At 30.3% G+C, this 17,806-nt stretch overlaps 1 protein-coding gene across 1 annotated transcript in view; it reads right to left on the bottom strand.

Annotated features, from left to right (window-relative positions):
- Positions 1-8,652: 8,652 nt before the first annotated feature.
- LOC135958875 (homeobox protein vnd-like) overlaps positions 8,653-17,806 on the bottom strand; it is a 43,296-nt gene continuing 34,142 nt past the window's right edge. Inside the window, exons 2-3 of the mRNA XM_065509810.1 lie at positions 14,992-15,470; positions 8,653-10,006 (exon numbers count right to left, since the gene is read on the bottom strand). Coding sequence (XP_065365882.1) covers positions 9,165-10,006; positions 14,992-15,470 — 1,321 coding nt within the window. The 3' untranslated portion in view covers positions 8,653-9,164. The remainder of the gene's footprint in view (positions 10,007-14,991; positions 15,471-17,806) is intronic.

The following is a 17,806-nucleotide window of genomic DNA, read 5'->3' on the forward strand; positions in this document are numbered from 1 at the left end:
ATACAGTCCAAATTGAACTTCAATCGTGGGTCTTTAAACAGTCCAAATCGTGGGTTTTTATACAGTCCAAATTGAACTTCAATCGTGGGTCTTTAAACAGTCCAAATCGTGGGTCTTTATACAGTCCAAATTGAACTTCAATCGTGGGTCTTTAAACAGTCCAAATCGTGGGTACAAAAATTTCATTGCATTTCTCTTACTTTCACCAATCATTCTCTATGAGTGTAAGATCCTCATTGCATTGTTCATATTCAAACAGTGGCTGTGCGGAGGTGGGTTGGTTGGTATTCAGTTGGCTTTTAAAAGGGCGTGTGATTGACTTAATTGACGTTAAAAATGAGAAATTACCAAAAAAAAAAAACCAACGAAGTAATGAACAACAAACTGCTAAATGGTTGAAATGTATGTGTAACCAGAATACCAAGACAACATAATAAACACCTCGCTTATACAACAACAACAGGATGACGAGGAAAAAAATATAAAATACAAGGGCTTCTTGTAACCAAGTTGAGGCATTTACAAAATTTTTTTTTCATTACGAAAACCCCTCAAAGGGGGTGTTTGTTGCAGGCTATTAAAATGTGTGGCATTAATATTGAAAAGAAGCGTCTTACCGAGGAGTGTGGCAAAGCAAGTGTGCTGTGTTCATGATTGCACAGTTTTACGCCATGTTAATGAAATTGTAAAATATTACAAATTTTAAAGCCATTTAGCCAACTCTCACCCTCCGCTACAGAGCCGCCTGCTAGAAAAACATACATAAAACATTAAGTTAATGTTTGTTGCTCATTTAATTTGATTTGAGGCACAAGACATAGATTGTTTACAATTTGTAGCCTGTGGTTTGGTTTATGGTCCTTCAGACTCTAAAAAGGTGTACGAAAGAGACAAAAAGATAGAAAGTAGCAACGAGTGTGGGAGCCTTAGAATTATTTTAAGATTTATAGCATTTGAAAAGTCCATATAATTATTTTAGTTATTTACATATATGACTATTTATTTCTTTATTAAAAAAGCCACTATTTAAGGATCTACAGTTGATTTTAGGATTTTCATATAAAAATCGATTTTTGATGGAAAATAGAGGTGATCACAGATTATCCTTATTTTGTCGATTGGACCACTATTTAAGGATCTACAGCCGATTTTAGGTTTTTCATATAAAAATCGATTTTTGGTGGAAAATAGAGGTGATCACAGATTATCCTTATTTTGTCGATTGGGCCACTATTTAAGGATCTACAGCCGATTTTAGGTTTTTCATATAAAAATCGATTTTTGGTATAAAATAGAGGTGATCACAGATTATCCTTATTTTGTCGATTGGGTCACTATTTAAGGATCTAAAGGCAATTTTAGGTTTTTCATATAAAAATAGATTTTTGGTATAAACTAGAGGTGATCACAGATTATCCTTATTTTGTCGATTGGGCCACTTTATAAGGATCTACAGTTGATTTTAGGTTTTTCATATAAAAATCGATTTTTGGTGGAAAATAGAGGTGATCACAGATTATCCTTATTTTGTCGATTGGACCACTATTTAAGGATCTACAGACGATTTTAGGTTTTTCATATAAAAATCGATTTTTAGTATAAAATAGAGGTGATGACAGATTATGCTTATTTTGTCGATTGGGCCACTATTTAAGGATCTACAGCCGATTTTAGGTTTTTCATATAAAAATCGATTTTTGATGGAAAATAGAGGTGATCACAGATTATCCTTATTTTGTCGATTGCACCACTATTTAAGGATCTACAGCCGATTTTAGGTTTTTCATATAAAAATCGATTTTTGGTATAAAATAGAGGTGATCACAGATTATCCTTATTTTGACGATTGGGCCACTTTATAAGGATCTACAGCCGATTTTAGGTTTTTCATATGAAAATCGATTTTTGGTGGAAAATGGAGGTGATCACAGATTATCCTTATTTTGTCGATTGGGCCACTATTTAATGATCTACAGCCGATTTTAGGTTTTTCATATAAAAATCGATTTTTGGTATAAAATAGAGGTGATCACAGATTATCCTTATTTTTTCGATTGGGCCACTATTTAAGGATCTACAGCCGATTTTAGGTTTTTCATATAAAAATCGATTTTTGGTGGAAAATAGAGGTGATCACAGATGATCATTATTTTGTCGATTGGGCCACTATTTAAGGATCTACAGCCGATTTTAGGTTTTTCATATAAAAATCGATGAAATAAAGGTGATCACGGATTATCCTTATTTTGTCTATAGGGCCACTATTTAAGGATCTAGAAATCGATTTTTGGTGGAAAATAGAGGTGATCACAGATTATCCTTATTTTGTTGATTGGGCCACTATTTAAGGATCTACAGCCAATTTTAGGTTTTTCATATAAAAATCGATTTTTGGTATAAAATAGAGGTGATCACAGATGATCATTATTTTGTCGATAGGGCCACTTTATAAGGATCTACAGCCGATTTTAGGTTTTTCAAATAAAAATCGATTTTTAGTAGAGGTGATCACAGATTATCCTAATTTTGTCGATTGGGCCACTATTTAAGGATCTACAGCCGATTTTAGGTTTTTCATATAAAAATCGATTTTTGGTGGAAAATAGAGGTGATCACAGATGATCATTATTTTGTCGATTGGGCCACTTAATAAGGATCTACAGCCGATTTTAGGTTTTTCATATAAAAATCGATTTCTGGTGGAAATTAGAGGTGATCACAGATGATCATTATTTTGTCCATTGGGCCACTAAAAATCGTTTTTTTGGTATAAAATAGAGGTGATCACAGATTATCCTTATTTTGTTGATTGGGCCACTATTTAAGGATCGAAAGCAGATTTTAGGTTTTTCAAATAAAAATCGAATTTTGGTATAAAATAGAGGTGATCACAGATTATCCTTGTTTTGTCGATTGGGCCACTATCTAAGGATCTACAACCGATTTTAGATTTTTCATATAAAAATCGATTTTTGGTGTAAAATAGAGGTGATCACAGATTATCCTTATTTTGTCCATTGGGCTACTAAAAATCGTTTTTTTGGTATAAAATAGAGGTGATCACAGATTATCCTTATTTTGTCGATTGGGCCACTATTTAAGCATCTACAGCCGATTTTAGTTTTTTCATATATAAAACAATTTTTGGTATAAAATAGAGGTGATCACAGATTATCCTTATTTTGTCGATTGGGCCACTTTATAAGGATCTACAGCCGATTTTAGGTTTTTCATATAAAAATCGATTTTTGGTGGAAAATAGAGGTGATCACAGATGATCATTATTTTGTCGTTTGGGCCACTATTTAAGGATCTACAGCCGATTTTAGGTTTTTCATATAAAAATCGATTTTTGATGGAAAATAGAGTTGATCACAGATTATCCTTATTTTGTCGATTGGGCCACTATTTAAGGATCTACAGCCGATTTTAGGTTTTTCATATAAAAATCGATTTTTGGTATAAAATAGAGGTGATCACAGATTATCCTTGTTTTGTTGATTGGGCCACTTAATAAGGATCTATAGCCGATTTTAGGTTTTTCATATAAAAATCGATTTTTGATGGAAAATAGAGGTGATCACAGATTATCCTTATTTTGTCGATTGTGCCACTATTTAAGGAACTACAGCCGATTTTAGGTTTTTCGTATAATAATCGATTTTTGATGGAAAATAGAGGTGATCACAGATTATCCTTGTTTTGTCGATTGGGCCACTATTTAAGGATCTACAGTCGATTTTAGGTTTTTCATATAAAAATCGATTTTTGATGGAAAATAGAGGTGATCACAGATGATCATTATTTTGTCGATTGGGCCACTTTATAAGGATCTACAGCCGATTTTAGGTTTTTCATATAAAAATCGATTTTTCGTATAAAATATAGGTAATCACAGATGATCATTATTTTGTCGATTGGTCCACTATTTAAGGATCTACAGCCGATTTTAGGTTTTTCATATAAAAATCCATTTTTGGTGGAAAATAGAGGTGATCACAGATTGAGCTCCATTTCTCAATTAAACGCTTATTTACAAAGTTAGAAATGATTTTCGATTTTTTGAGTTTTTCATATAAAAATCGGTCTTTGTTTTTACATTAAATCAATTATGTTTATTATTTTTATTGTTTTAGCTTCCCTATTAACTATTAATCTTCTATCTTATCTATTGACCAATTATTGTTTGAGTTTTATACAGTTTTTTTTTGTCCATTAATCATATTTCAAATCAAACCTAAAATCCTCTAATATTTAATAACGATTGTTAAAACATGTCAAACTGACAGTTGTTTGTATATTCTCCTACTGACAACAACACCCCTTTTGCCTCTTAACCAGGCACGTTCTCTTGGTTTGTTTTTAACAATGGAACTGTGGTTTTGTATTACATTTGGCCTATAGTTGCTCATAATGTGATTTAATGTGAAAATCATTATCTTATTCATACAATATTATCAATTTTTTATTGTAAATACAGCTACATATTGTTCTTTTTTACATTCTTTATTGATAAAAATAAGTTTTATCTGCGTTAGCATTTCAGGTCATTGGGGAAAAATATCAATAGCGTTTTTATCATTTGCTGAACTACATTCCTTGGAGGAAAAATGTCTCTAAAAAAACATAAATTTTCAATTGTTGCAAGAATTGTATTTATTTAACGGCAGTTTTTTTTCTGCAATATTTATTTAGTTTTTATGTTGTTAAAGATAAGAAATGTAATACTGCGAAAAGCATAAATGTCTAGACTCCAGAGACCCAGATTTTTTGAAGAGTTTAAAAAAAACTGAATAAAAGTTGTCTACTTTTAGGGGGTTTTTAAGCCAGAACATTATAATTAATGAATTATCATTTTTATTTTTGGATTCTATCTTTAATTTCAAATCATATTGTTTTTTTTTTTAGTTTCATTTCTTGATAATAAAATGTTAAAATTTCATTTGGCAGCTTGTTTGATTTTTGCTACGATCTGATAACACATTAAGGCTGACTGGTCAAAATTGTTTAATAAACGGCGCTTATCACCAGCCCACTAACAACAACTTGACTCTTCCCATTAAAACAACAAGAAAAAATGTTTATTAACTCGATATTTTGTTCAGCTTGTTGAAATTGATACGTAAAGTGATACGTATACTAAAGTAAACAGACATTTTTAAGAATGGAATCAAGTCAGGAGAAGTTATAGTTCTGTTCTAGTTCTGTTCTAGTTCTGTTCTAGTTCTGTTCTAGTTCTGTTCTAGTTCTGTTCTAGTTCTGTTCTAGTTCTGTTCTAGTTCTGTTCTAGTTCTGTTCTAGTTCTGTTCTAGTTCTGTTCTAGTTCTGTTCTAGTTCTGTTCTAGTTCTGTTCTAGTTCTGTTCTAGTTCTGTTCTAGTTCTGTTCTAGTTCTGTTCTAGTTCTGTTCTAGTTCTGTTCTAGTTCTGTTCTAGTTCTGTTCTAGTTCTGTTCTAGTTCTGTTCTAGTTCTGTTCTAGTTCTGTTCTAGTTCTGTTCTAGTTCTGTTCTAGTTCTGTTCTAGTTCTGTTCTAGTTCTGTTCTAGTTCTGTTCTAGTTCTGTTCTAGTTCTGTTCTAGTTCTGTTCTAGTTCTGTTCTGTTCTAGTTCTAGTTCTAGTTCTGTTCTAGTTCTGTTCTAGTTCTGTTCTAGTTCTGTTCTAGTTCTGTTCTAGTTCTGTTCTAGTTCTGTTCTAGTTCTGTTCTAGTTCTGTTCTAGTTCTGTTCTAGTTCTGTTCTAGTTCTGTTCTAGTTCTGTTCTAGTTCTGTTCTAGTTCTGTTCTAGTTCTGTTCTAGTTCTGTTCTAGTTCTGTTCTAGTTCTGTTCTAGTTCTGTTCTAGTTCTGTTCTAGTTCTGTTCTAGTTCTGTTCTAGTTCTGTTCTAGTTCTGTTCTAGTTATGTTCTAGTTCTGTTCTAGTTCTGTTCTAGTTCTGTTCTAGTTCTGTTCTAGTTCTGTTCTAGTTCTGTTCTAGTTCTGTTCTAGTTCTGTTCTAGTTCTGTTCTAGTTCTGTTCTAGTTCTGTTCTAGTTCTGTTCTAGTTCTGTTCTAGTTCTGTTCTAGTTCTGTTCTAGTTCTGTTCTAGTTCTGTTCTAGTTCTGTTCTAGTTCTGTTCTAGTTCTGTTCTAGTTCTGTTCTAGTTCTGTTCTAGTTTTGTTCTAGTTCTGTTCTGTTCTAGTTCTGTTCTGTTCTAGTTCTGTTGTAGTTCTGTTCTAGTTCTGTACTAGTTCTGTTCTAGTTCTGTTCTAGTTCTCTTCCAGTTCTCTTCCAGTTCATAATTTACCATTCCATACCTTTAATCACCTGTTCTCATACGTAATCTAAACCATCCCATTCTATAGATTGTTTATATTTGATAAATCATAGAAAATTTATGACCCTCGAAAATATGAGTAGCATTTTAACAAATATTTTTCCTGATATAGAAATTCGTATTTCTTACGTCTACAACATTTATGATGATTACAAAGTCAAACCAAAAATAAAACATGCTTTAAACAAATTTATAACAATTATTAAATGAATTTATGACCATAAAATGAATTTTCTTTGTATTACGAATGAAGAAATTTAAGGCCCCCCATTTGGGTGCAAATTTCAAATGCAATTTTATTGAATTGAATATTGAATGTTCAAGTACTCGTAGTTTTTTGTTGAACTCAATACTCTTGAAACAACAACAATAACAACAATTTTGTTGTACATTTGTACTTGTGTCGTCTCCTAAAAGTATCTCAAGTGATGATGAGTAATTTTTTGTTTATATTTTATTTATTTAATTAACGTTTATTGGTTTTTTTTGCTGCTGCTGCTGCTATTGTTGTTGTCAGTTGTCTTATTAGTTGAACACTTGCTGTGTAGTTTCCATTCCAGCACAATTTGTGTTTATGGGAGACACTTCAGAAATCACAAGAGTTTTGATTTGTTTTACCACATAATTTTCGAGTACATTTCGTATATTTATTTATTTGGTTTTTGATTTGTTGATGATCGTAATGATTTTTGTTTCTGTCACTTCATCAAGGTACTTGGGTACCTACTAGCACTTCTGAAGATGATTTTATTGTAGTTGTTGTTATTTTGAAGTTCTTTTTTATTGGTGCAAATTAGTGTCTAATTAAAAATGAAGTGTTATTGTCTTTCATAAAGAAATATTGTTGAAATATCGATGATTATATTATAATATGCCGTCGGTAAAAGTCATAATCAATAAAAAGTATGCGGTTAATTTAGGAAATATTGATAGCCGACGGTAAATTGTTATTATTTGTAATGATTTTGGTGGTTGCTTGAAGGTAATAATGGACTAGAACAGAACTAGAAAAGAAATAGAAAAGAAATAGAACAGAACTAGAACAGAACTAGAACAGAACTAGAACCGAACTAGAACAGAACTAGAACAGAACTAGAACAGAACTAGAACAGAACTAGAACAGAACTAGAACAGAACTAGAACAGAACTAGAACAGAACTAGAACAGAACTAGAACAGAACTAGAACAGAACTAGAACTAGAACAGAACTAGAACAGAACTAGAACAGAACTAGAACAGAACTAGAACAGAACTAGAACAGAACTAGAACAGAACTAGAACAGAACTAGAACAGAACTAGAACAGAACTAGAACAGAACTAGAACAGAACTAGAACAGAACTAGAACAGAACTAGAACAGAACTAGAACAGAACTAGAACAGAACTAGAACAGAACTAGAACAGAACTAGAACAGAACTAGAACAGAACTAAAACAGAACTAAAACAGAACTAGAACAGAACTAGAACAGAACTAGAACAGACCTAGAACAGAACTAGAACAGAACTAGAACAGAACTAGAACAGAACTAGAACACAACTAGAACAGAACTAGAACAGAACTAGAACAGAACTAGAACAGAACTAGAACAGAACTAGAACAGAACTAGAACAGAACTAGAACAGAACTAAAACAGAACTAGAACAGAACTAGAACAGAACTAGAACAGAACTAGAACAGAACTAGAACAGAACTAGAACAGAACTAGAACAGAACTAGAACAGAACTAGAACAGAACTAGAACAGAACTAGAACAGAACTAGAACAGAACTAGAACAGAACTAGAACAGAACTAGAACAGAACTAGAACAGAACTAGAACAGAACTAGAACAGAACTAGAACAGAACTAGAACAGAACTAGAACAGAACTAGAACAGAACTAGAACAGAACTAGAACAGAACTAGAACAGAACTAGAACAGAACTAGAACAGAACTAGAACAGAACTAGAACAGAACTAGAACAGAACTAGAACAGAACTAGAACAGAACTAGAACAGAACTAGAACAGAACTAGAACAGAACTAGAACAGAACTAGAACAGAACTAGAACAGATCATTTGAAAAATCCCACAGTTTTAAGTCATATGTATATCGCGGAGAGTTTCCTAAAACTCCTCTTTGAAATAAATTTTTTTTTTTAATTTTTTTTTTTAATAATTTTTATTTATATAAAACTAAATTAACATTTGTTTTGTTTTGGTTTTATTTTTGTTTGTTTAAATTTATAATACAAGTAAATATTACACAATAGATTTATATTTATCAATTTAAAAACTATAAATTCCAATAAAATGCCTTAAAAAACACAACTATTATTTAAAAATTTGTTTAATTAATTGTAATAAATTCTATAATTTGTTTTTTTTTGTGATTTTTATTAAGGTTTGTCTTTAAACTTAAAAGCTAGGAAATTTACAGGATTTCAATATTTACGAAAATAAAAGAAAGGAATTTATACATGGTTTTTTGTTAAAGAAATTGTGGCTAAAATATATACAATTATTTGTTTTAAAATTGATTTTTCACAAAAATAAAATTGCTGCAATTTATTTTTGTTTTTTAATTTTTTATTAAAGATTTTTATTGTCCAAATTGTTGATTATTCGAGTTGCTTCTAAAATGCCGTTTGTTTGGTAAAATTTATTGCTTTAATTTTGTTTGTTTGTTTTTTTTTTGGTAGCTTAAAAATGAATTTTTAAAATTCTTGTTTTCGATTTTTAAGGAATTTTTCTGTTTGTGGTAAAAGGGGCCCTGTTCTCAAAGTTTCTTTTAATAACTTTTGATTTGTTAATTAAGGCCACCCAGCAGCTTTGTTTCTCCTAAATTTGTCTAGTTTGAGTGAAAAATTCCTTTAATTTCTAATGCCACCAGGCCCTTTGATGGGCATGGGCGGCATGCATGCCTGCTGCGGCTGCCGCCGCTGCATGCTGATAAGCTGCCCCATTGGCCAACACCAAATGATGGGCAGCTGCGGCATTTTGCATAGAAGCGGTTACACAGTCCTGCGGCAATTTAGAGCCATCACTGAGACAGGGTTTGCCATTGCGCACCAGCACGGGCACGGCTACACGGCGGGGCGAGGGCAAGGCCGAGGGATGATGATGATGACCATGTAAAGCAGGATGTTGTTCATAGACGCCCTTTTCATTTTGTGCGCGTTTCGTTTTGTAGCGATGATTCTGGAACCAGATTTTCACTTGGGTGGGTGTGAGTCTTATTAAACTGGCCAAATGTTCACGTTCGGGGGCGGACAGATAACGCTGTTGCCTGAAACGTCTTTCCAGCTCATAGGTTTGGGCCTTGGTGAATAAAACTCGACGTTTTCTTTTCTTATTGGGCAGACCATCGGCCCCGGTGCCGGTATTACTGCCATCTTGATCGTTTTCATCATCGATTTCCTCCTCAATGCCGTCCTCAATTAAACTGTCATCATGGGGATTGGAGGAATTGCCGCCAGCACTGTTATTGCTATCGGTATTGGGTTTCATAAGATGGCCATTGTTTTGCTGTTGATGCAAATGATGCAGATTGTTGTTATCACCTCCGCCGACGGACAGAGCATCACTATCGGCTGAACGGCTGTAGGTTTTGTAGTCACCGGATAAGGCGGGAGAGGTTTGGCAATTGGAACCGATGTAGGTGTAGGAAACTTCAGAGTTAACGGGTGAGGTACTGTCGGGACTGGCAGGTTGTTGGACGCCTGGAAAGGGATCAAAAAAAAATAAGAGATAAAATTAGTATAAATTGCTCTCTGTTTAAAGAGTTTAAATATTGTGATAAAGAGAGAGAGCGAGATGTTCAAGAAAAGCATTAAGTACAGCTTTAATAAGTATTGACGTGAAAGAAGAGAGAGATAGAGAGAGAGCGAGATGTTCAAGAGAGAGCGAGATGTTGAAGAAAAGCTGTAAGTAAATCTTTAATAAGTATTTGTGTGAATGAAGAGAGAGAGAGCGATATGTTTAAGAGAGAGACAGCGAGATGTTCAAGAAAATCTTTAAGTAACGATTTAATAAGTATTTGCGTGAGAGAAGGGAAAGAGAGAGCGATATATTCAATAGAAAGAGCGAGTTGTTCAAGAAAATCTTTAAGTAAAGCTTTAATAAGCATTTGCGTGAAAGAAGAGAGAAAGAGAGAGCGAGATGTTCACGAGAGAGGCAGCGATATGTTCAAGAAAAGCTTTAAGTAAATATTTAATAAGTATTTGCTTGAGAGAAGGGAGAGAAAGCGACATGTTCAAGAGAGAGAGAGCGAGATGTTCAAGAAATTCTTTAAGTAAAGCTTTAGTAAATATTTGCGTGAGAGAAGAGAGAGAAAGCGACATGTTTAAGAGAGAGAGCGATATGTTCACGATATGTTCACGAAATGTTTTAAGTAAAGCTGTAATAAGTATTTGCTTGAAAGAAGAGAGAGAGAGTTCGATGTTCACGAGAGAGGCAACGAGATGTTCCAGAAAATCTTTAAGTAAAGCTTTAATAAGTATTTGCTTGAAAGAAGAGAGAGCTCGATGTTCAAAAGAGAGAGAGAGAGTGCGATATGTTCAAGAAATGCTTTAAGTAAAGCTTTAATAAGTATTGACGTGAGAGAAGAGACAACTTCCTGTGAGAAATCCTTGTGCTTTCAGTTTCGTTATCTACTTTTAGGGGCGTTAATAAATTGTGCATAATTTTCGGGATTTCTTTTGCAAAACAATATTTAAAACAAACCGAAAGGTTGGCATATTAGATCACACCTCTATTTGAGGTTTCTGTTTAACATAAGTTGACACAGTAAAGTTACTGCCTTGCCAGCCAAAAACTACCCCAGTTTTGCCACTAACTGAAGGTCACCAGGAAAACGATCATAAACACAACAAAAGAGAATGTACAGCATTGTTTAATAGAATTATGTAGCTAAAACTCCTGTGGAGTTAAAGAAAATATTTATGAATGAATTTTAGTTTTACTCTAAAGAGAGAGAGGGAGAGAGTCTACCTGAGTGAGGTTTGTACATTTGGTTTGTTTTTCAAAAAAAAAAAACAACATAAACTAAGGATTAATTGACATTTGATTTCACACACACATACAGATATGCCAAGACTAAATCCTTTTAAGATTGATAGTGTGATTTAGCAACAATACAAACAACCACCCTGAATTTTTAATGTGATTTTTGGCTAAATAATTTACCACCTCAAAACAATATTACTTTTATATTTTATATCCTGTATCCTGTTGTCTCTCAGGGTGTGTTTGTATCCCTAAATGAAGATCCTTTTTTTCCATTTTTATTGTTGTGTTTGGTAAATTATCTGGCAAATTGTAGACAAATTTTCCGTGTTTAGTTTTTAATTGTTGTGTCTCAAAAATCTTGCTTGTCATTAATTGTAAGTTAAAAAGTTATTTGGGGTTTTGTTTGTTCTTGCCAGCCATCCAGCCACTTTATTCTTTCCTATATTTATTTATTTGTTTTCTATCGATTTATTAAACTTCTCTTTACACCAAACTATAACAAAAGGCAGCTGCTTTTTTTTAGAACAGTAACGTTCTTTTTTAATCATCTTTTTTATACTAATAATTCTGTTAATAACCTCCCCTAATTTGTTAGTTTTCCAAAAAGGCAATTTGTTGTTTTTAATCTTGACTAATAGTGTTTTTTTTATTATTTTGGGTGCTTCACACTTAAGGATTATTTTGTTTGTTAGTTCGATTTCATAAGCAAATTTAAACCAAAAAAAAAGAATTGGCACGCACTTCCTTTATAAAGTCCTTCCCAAATAATGTAGCATAATTCATGTGAAGTATATGGGAATTTCTACAGCTGTTGAAAAGCTCCCTGCCAGCTCATTTATTAAGTTATTAAAAGGATAATAAAGCAAGTTGCTATGGCATAATCATTAATCACTTTTAAAACAAGCTAAATTTAAACTAAAAGCAAACAACAACATTTTATAAGTTAAATTAAAACCTTGATTCCATAAAATTTAAATTTTTCTAACAAAAAAAAGCCTAAACCTTTAATAAATTTATTAAAAGCTTTAAAAAACGTCAAATGTTAACAACAATTTATAAAGAAAATTTTAAGTTTTACAAAAAATTATAAATTTTAATATAAAACATTAAAAGCTTTTTATAAATTTAAGTAAAGCTTTTTAAAATTTAAAGCTTTAAACCAAAAAATGCATACAAATAAATAAAAAATTGATTTATAATAAAATATTTGCCTATAAATCTAACATATTCTAAAATTTAATATAAAGCTTTCATTAAATGTAAGAAAAGCTTTTACAAAATTTTAAGAAAATTTGAATTTTTTGAATTATTATAAATTTGTGTAGCTACTAGAAACCAAATTTAGTAATTTTTGGTTTTTTATACAAAAAAATTCCTAAAAGCTTTTAAGCTTTTTTAAAAATTCTTTACATTTATAGAAATATTTAATTATTTGGAATTATTTTAAAATTTTGTAGCTGTTAAGTATAAATTTCGTAATTTTTGGCTTTAAACTTAACAAAATTACCTGAAAGCTTTCAAGCTCTTTTAAAAAAAATCTTAAATTCATAAAAAATGTTAATTATTTGGAATTATTTTAAAGCTTTGTAACTGTTAAGTATGAATTTCGTAATTTTTGACTTTAATGTTAACAAAATTTCCTGAAAGCTTTCAAGATTTTTTAAAAAATTCTTAAAATTCCTTGAAAATGTTAAATGTTTGGAATTATTTTGAAGTCTTGTAGCTATTAGCTACAAATTTAGTAATTTTTGGCTTCATAGACAACAAATTTTCCTGAAAGCTTTTAAGCTTTTTTAAAAAATTCTTAAAAATTCATAGAAAATGTATATTATATGGAATTATTTTTAATTTTTATAAATGTTAATTATGACTTTCGTCATTTTTGACTTTAATGTTAACAAAATTTGCTGAAAGCTTTTAAGCTTTTCCAAAAATTTCTTCAAATTTATAGAAATATTTAATTATTTGGATTTATTTTAATGTTTTGTAACTATTAGCTACAAATTTGGTAATATTTGTTTTCAAACTTAACAAAATTGCCTGAAAGCTTTCTTAAAAAATTCTTAAAATTTATAGAAATATTTTATTATTTGGAATTATTTTAAATGTTTGTAAGTAGTAGGTACAAAATTGGTAGTTTTTAGCTTTAGAAACAACAAAATTTCCTGAAAGCTTTAAAGCTTTTTTAAAAAATTATTAAAATTCCTAGAAAATTTTAATTATTTGCTATTATTTTAAAGTTTTGTAAGTATTAGCTACAAATTCCGTAACTTTTGTCTTCAAACTTAACTAAATTGCCTGAAAGCTTTAAAGCTTTTTTTAAAAAAATTTTAAAATTCCTAGAAAATTTTAATTATTTTAATGTTTTGTAACTCTAGCTACAAATTTGGTAATTTTTGATGTCCAACTTAACAAAATTGCCTGAAAGCTTTCAAGCTTTCTTAAAAAATTCTTTAAAATTCATAGAAATATTTAATTATTTGGAATTATTTTAAAGTTTTGTAACTGTTAAGTATAAATTCCTTAATTTTTGACATTAATGTTAAGAAAATTGCCTGAAAGCTTTAGAGCTTTTTTAACAAATTCTTAAAAATTCATAGAAATATTTAATTATTTGGAATTATTTTAAATTTTCGAAAGTATAAGTTAAAAATTTGGCAATTTTTAGCTTTAAACTTAACAAAATTTCCTGAAAGCTTTAAAGCTTTTTTAAAAAATCCTAAAAATTCCTAGAAATTTTGAACTATTTAAAATTATTTAAAATTTGCGTAACTGTTAAGTACAATTTCCGTAATTTTTGTCTTCAAACTTAACAAAATTGCCAGGAAGCTTTCAAGCTTTTTTAAAAAATCTTAATAATTCATGGAAAAATTTAATTGATTTCAAATTTTGTTACAATTTCTAACTATTATGGCTATTATTTGTAAATTTTGGCTTTGAAAATAAAAAAAATTCTTCAAAGCTTTTAAGCTTTTTTTTTGATAATTCTTAAAATTCATAGAAAATTTACATTATTTCGAATTATTTGAAATTTTTGTAGCTGTTAATCATAAATTCCGTAGTTTTTGACTTTAATCTTAACAAAATTTTCCGAAAGCTTTAAAGCATTTTTAAAAAATCTTAATAATTCATAAACAAATTTAATTAATTTCAAATCTTTTACATTTTCTAACTATTATGTCTATTATTTGGTAATTGTGGCTTTAAAATAAAAAAAATTTCTTGAAAGCTTTAAAGCTTTTTTGTAAATTTATTTAGAAACATTTTATTTTGTTCGAAAATTTATAAGGTTTTGTTTCTATAGGCTTATATTTCAGTCATTCAAGACTATAAACTCAAAAATTTCTTTGGAGCTTTGAAGCTTTCAGGTTTTTATTTAATTTTTATAACTGTTTGATTAGATTTTTAGCCACAAACTGCTAAAAATTTATTTTGAAGCTATAAACACTCTAAAAATTTATTTCGAGCTTTAAAGCTTTTGTAGAAATTTAAAAAATATTCAGGTTTTTGTTAGAATTTTCTTAATTTTTAAAACTGTTTGATTCGATTTTACTAAGCATAACATAATAAAATAAAGCTTTAAGCTTTTAAAAATGTTATTTCTGAAAAGATTTTTAGATTTAAAGTCTCTTTACTCACTCTCTTCCTTTTTAACATTTAAATTTATAATTTATCATTAATTTAACACTCAACTTACCGTATAAATCATTTTCCTTGATCCATGGCGATCGCCCTGAATGCGTCAGCATTGTGTGGGCTATATGATACGAGGACATGTCATCGTTGAAACCATTGGGGAAATTTTTGGGTAAATATTGGCCGGCTGCCGCCACTGCTGCTGCTGCATTATGGCTGGCTATAAATTGAGCGGCTGCCTGAGCCTGGGCCGAAGCACTAACGGCGGCTGAAGCAGCCGAGGCTGCATTTGAGCCGTTATTGTCAGCCAAAACGCTGCCATGATTAACGTTAGCCGTTAAATGCGTTGAGTCGCCATTTAGGGAGGGAGAGGTTAAATGATTGCTATTGGCATCGGAGGTATGATGATGGGAAATATCTTGGGGATGACCGGAGGGATGCACCACACTGTGTTTGAGTTCGGAATTTTCTAGATTCAAAATGTCCGATATGTGGAAACCGGAAGATCGCTGCGATGATGGTACTTTGGCATCAAAGAGGCTGAAAACAAAAGAAACGTAGGGATAAATTAATCAAATGATTACATAAGGTATTTAGGTATTTAAAAATAAGAAGAAACAAGATTTTGTGTTAAAAATTCTACCTGTTTTTTTTGGGTAATTTTTGTTAATTGTTTTATGGTGTTAATAAAAACAGGATGTGTGTGTTTAGCTAATGCTACTATCTAATAATGTTTAAAATTAATCTTAGGATTATTCACACATTTTTAGACAAATTTAAAATGTGTTAAAAGTTAAGGCCCCGAAGTTAAACAGTTTGTAAATTAATCTTTGTAGGAAATTTGATTTTTATAATTTAATACCATCAACAATTAACTAAAATCCTGCTTTAGATTTAAAAGCAAGTAACAGGCACACTTCTTTATTAAATTGCCTAGACACACACAAGAAATTTAGTATCTACGATTAAAATTTACTACCTGTAATTTTGGGTTAATTTAGGTCCGTCCGTCCGTCTGTCTTTCTGTCCGTCCTTTACACAAAACCACAAAACTGTTGTTAATACAAAACACATGTGTAGTAAAATTGGTTTTCTTTGAGTAATTTTGGTTTTTCCCTACAAAAATTTTCCCCAGATTTTTCGCAATTTAAGCAAAATTCCCACGCCTTTTACAAACACACTCTCACACACAAGTTTAACACCTCTCTCTCTATCTATCTCTACATGTAAATAGATCCTCAGTGTATTAAGGGAATTTCCTTTTATCACTTTAGTTTAAGATCGGATTCCCCCGTGTAAATGATCTAGTGTTTAGCCGTAGTAGACTTTGTGTCGCCTGTTACGTTACTGCACAGAAATCATGTCTGTTCAACACATGTTTGAAATTTGTGTTGAAATTTTGAAATTTTCTTATGGTTTTTCCTTTAACACCTATGGGAATTTTTCAACGATCTTTGCTGTGCTGTGTTTTTAAAATGCCAATGCAAAAATTCCTTGATTTTATATGGCTCATCAGGGGAGATTAGTTTTTTATGGAAACATCCTTAAACGCGCCTTGGTTTTGTAGCGAAAATTTGGGTAAATCCTTAGCATAACAACAAATTCGCTAAACACATGTGTTTTAAGAAGGGGGAAATTACGTGATTTGTGTTAATTTTGAGATTAAAATTAAGATTTAATTATAAAACTTGCCTAAGATTAAGAGAAAACTAGAGACTTTTGGGGGATTTTCTTAGGGATTTAAAAGAGGTTTGAAAACAGGTCTTTAATTTCATCAAAATATTAGAAAAATATTAAATTTTTTTAAAGAAATTTTGGGTATTTTTGGAAAATTAAAAGGGGTTAATTTTTATTATTTTTGAATTATGAAAAATATAGTTTTCTTTTAATATATTTGTACTAAACCCATCCCCAGTGCCGCCATAAAATCTTTGAAATTTCTTTACTTTTTACAATTATCTTAATTTTAAGCTATTATCAAAGTAAATAAAGAGATTTTGAAAAAAACTGGAAAAAGCTTTTAAATTTATCAAATATGAAAAAATCTATACAAATATCACTTTCTAGGGATGTTGTACTAATAAATCCCTTTTTAAATAGAGTAATTTTTAATATTTTTTTATTTCCCAACAATTTTAGCTTTAAAAAACTAAATTTTTTTATAATTCCCTGAAAAGCTTTTAAGCTTCCACAACAATTTTAGTAACAATTTCTCGCAATCGTAAATTATTAACAATTTTTTATTATATTCAAGTTAGTATTTAGAAATTTAGTCATTTTTTGCTTTAAATTGAATAATTTTTTAAAAAGCTTTAAAGCTTTTCTTAAAAAATTCTTAATGTTATAAATTAGTTACATTTAAGTAATTTTTGCCTTAAAACTCAACAAAATATCCTGAAAGCTTTTAAGCTTTTTAAAAAATGCTTAAGAATTCAAAGAAAAACTATGCTAAATGGCTATTTTTTGATTTTTGCAAGTCTAACTTAAAAATTTACTAATTTTTGGCTTTAAACTCCAGAAAATTTTCTGAAAGCTTTTAAGCTTTTTTGAAAAAAATCTTAATAATTCAAAGAAAAACTATGCTAAATGGCTGTTTTTTGCATTTTCTAAGTCTAAATTAAAAATTTAGTAATTTTTGGCTTAAAACTCTAGAAAATTTTCTGAAAGCTTTTAAGCTTTTTTGAAAATTTCTTAATCATTTAAAGAAAAACTATGCTAAATGGATGTTTCTTGTTTTTTGTAAGCATAAGTTCAAAATGTAGTAATTTTTGGCTTAAAACTCAACAAAAGCTTTAAAGCTTTTTTAAAAAATTCTAAAGAATTCATAGAAAAATTAAGTTAATTTGCCTTTTCTTTAATTTGGTAACTATTTGTTG

This window comes from Calliphora vicina, chromosome 4, assembly GCF_958450345.1.
Source record: "Calliphora vicina chromosome 4, idCalVici1.1, whole genome shotgun sequence".
Taxonomy (NCBI): Eukaryota; Metazoa; Arthropoda; class Insecta; order Diptera; family Calliphoridae; genus Calliphora; species Calliphora vicina.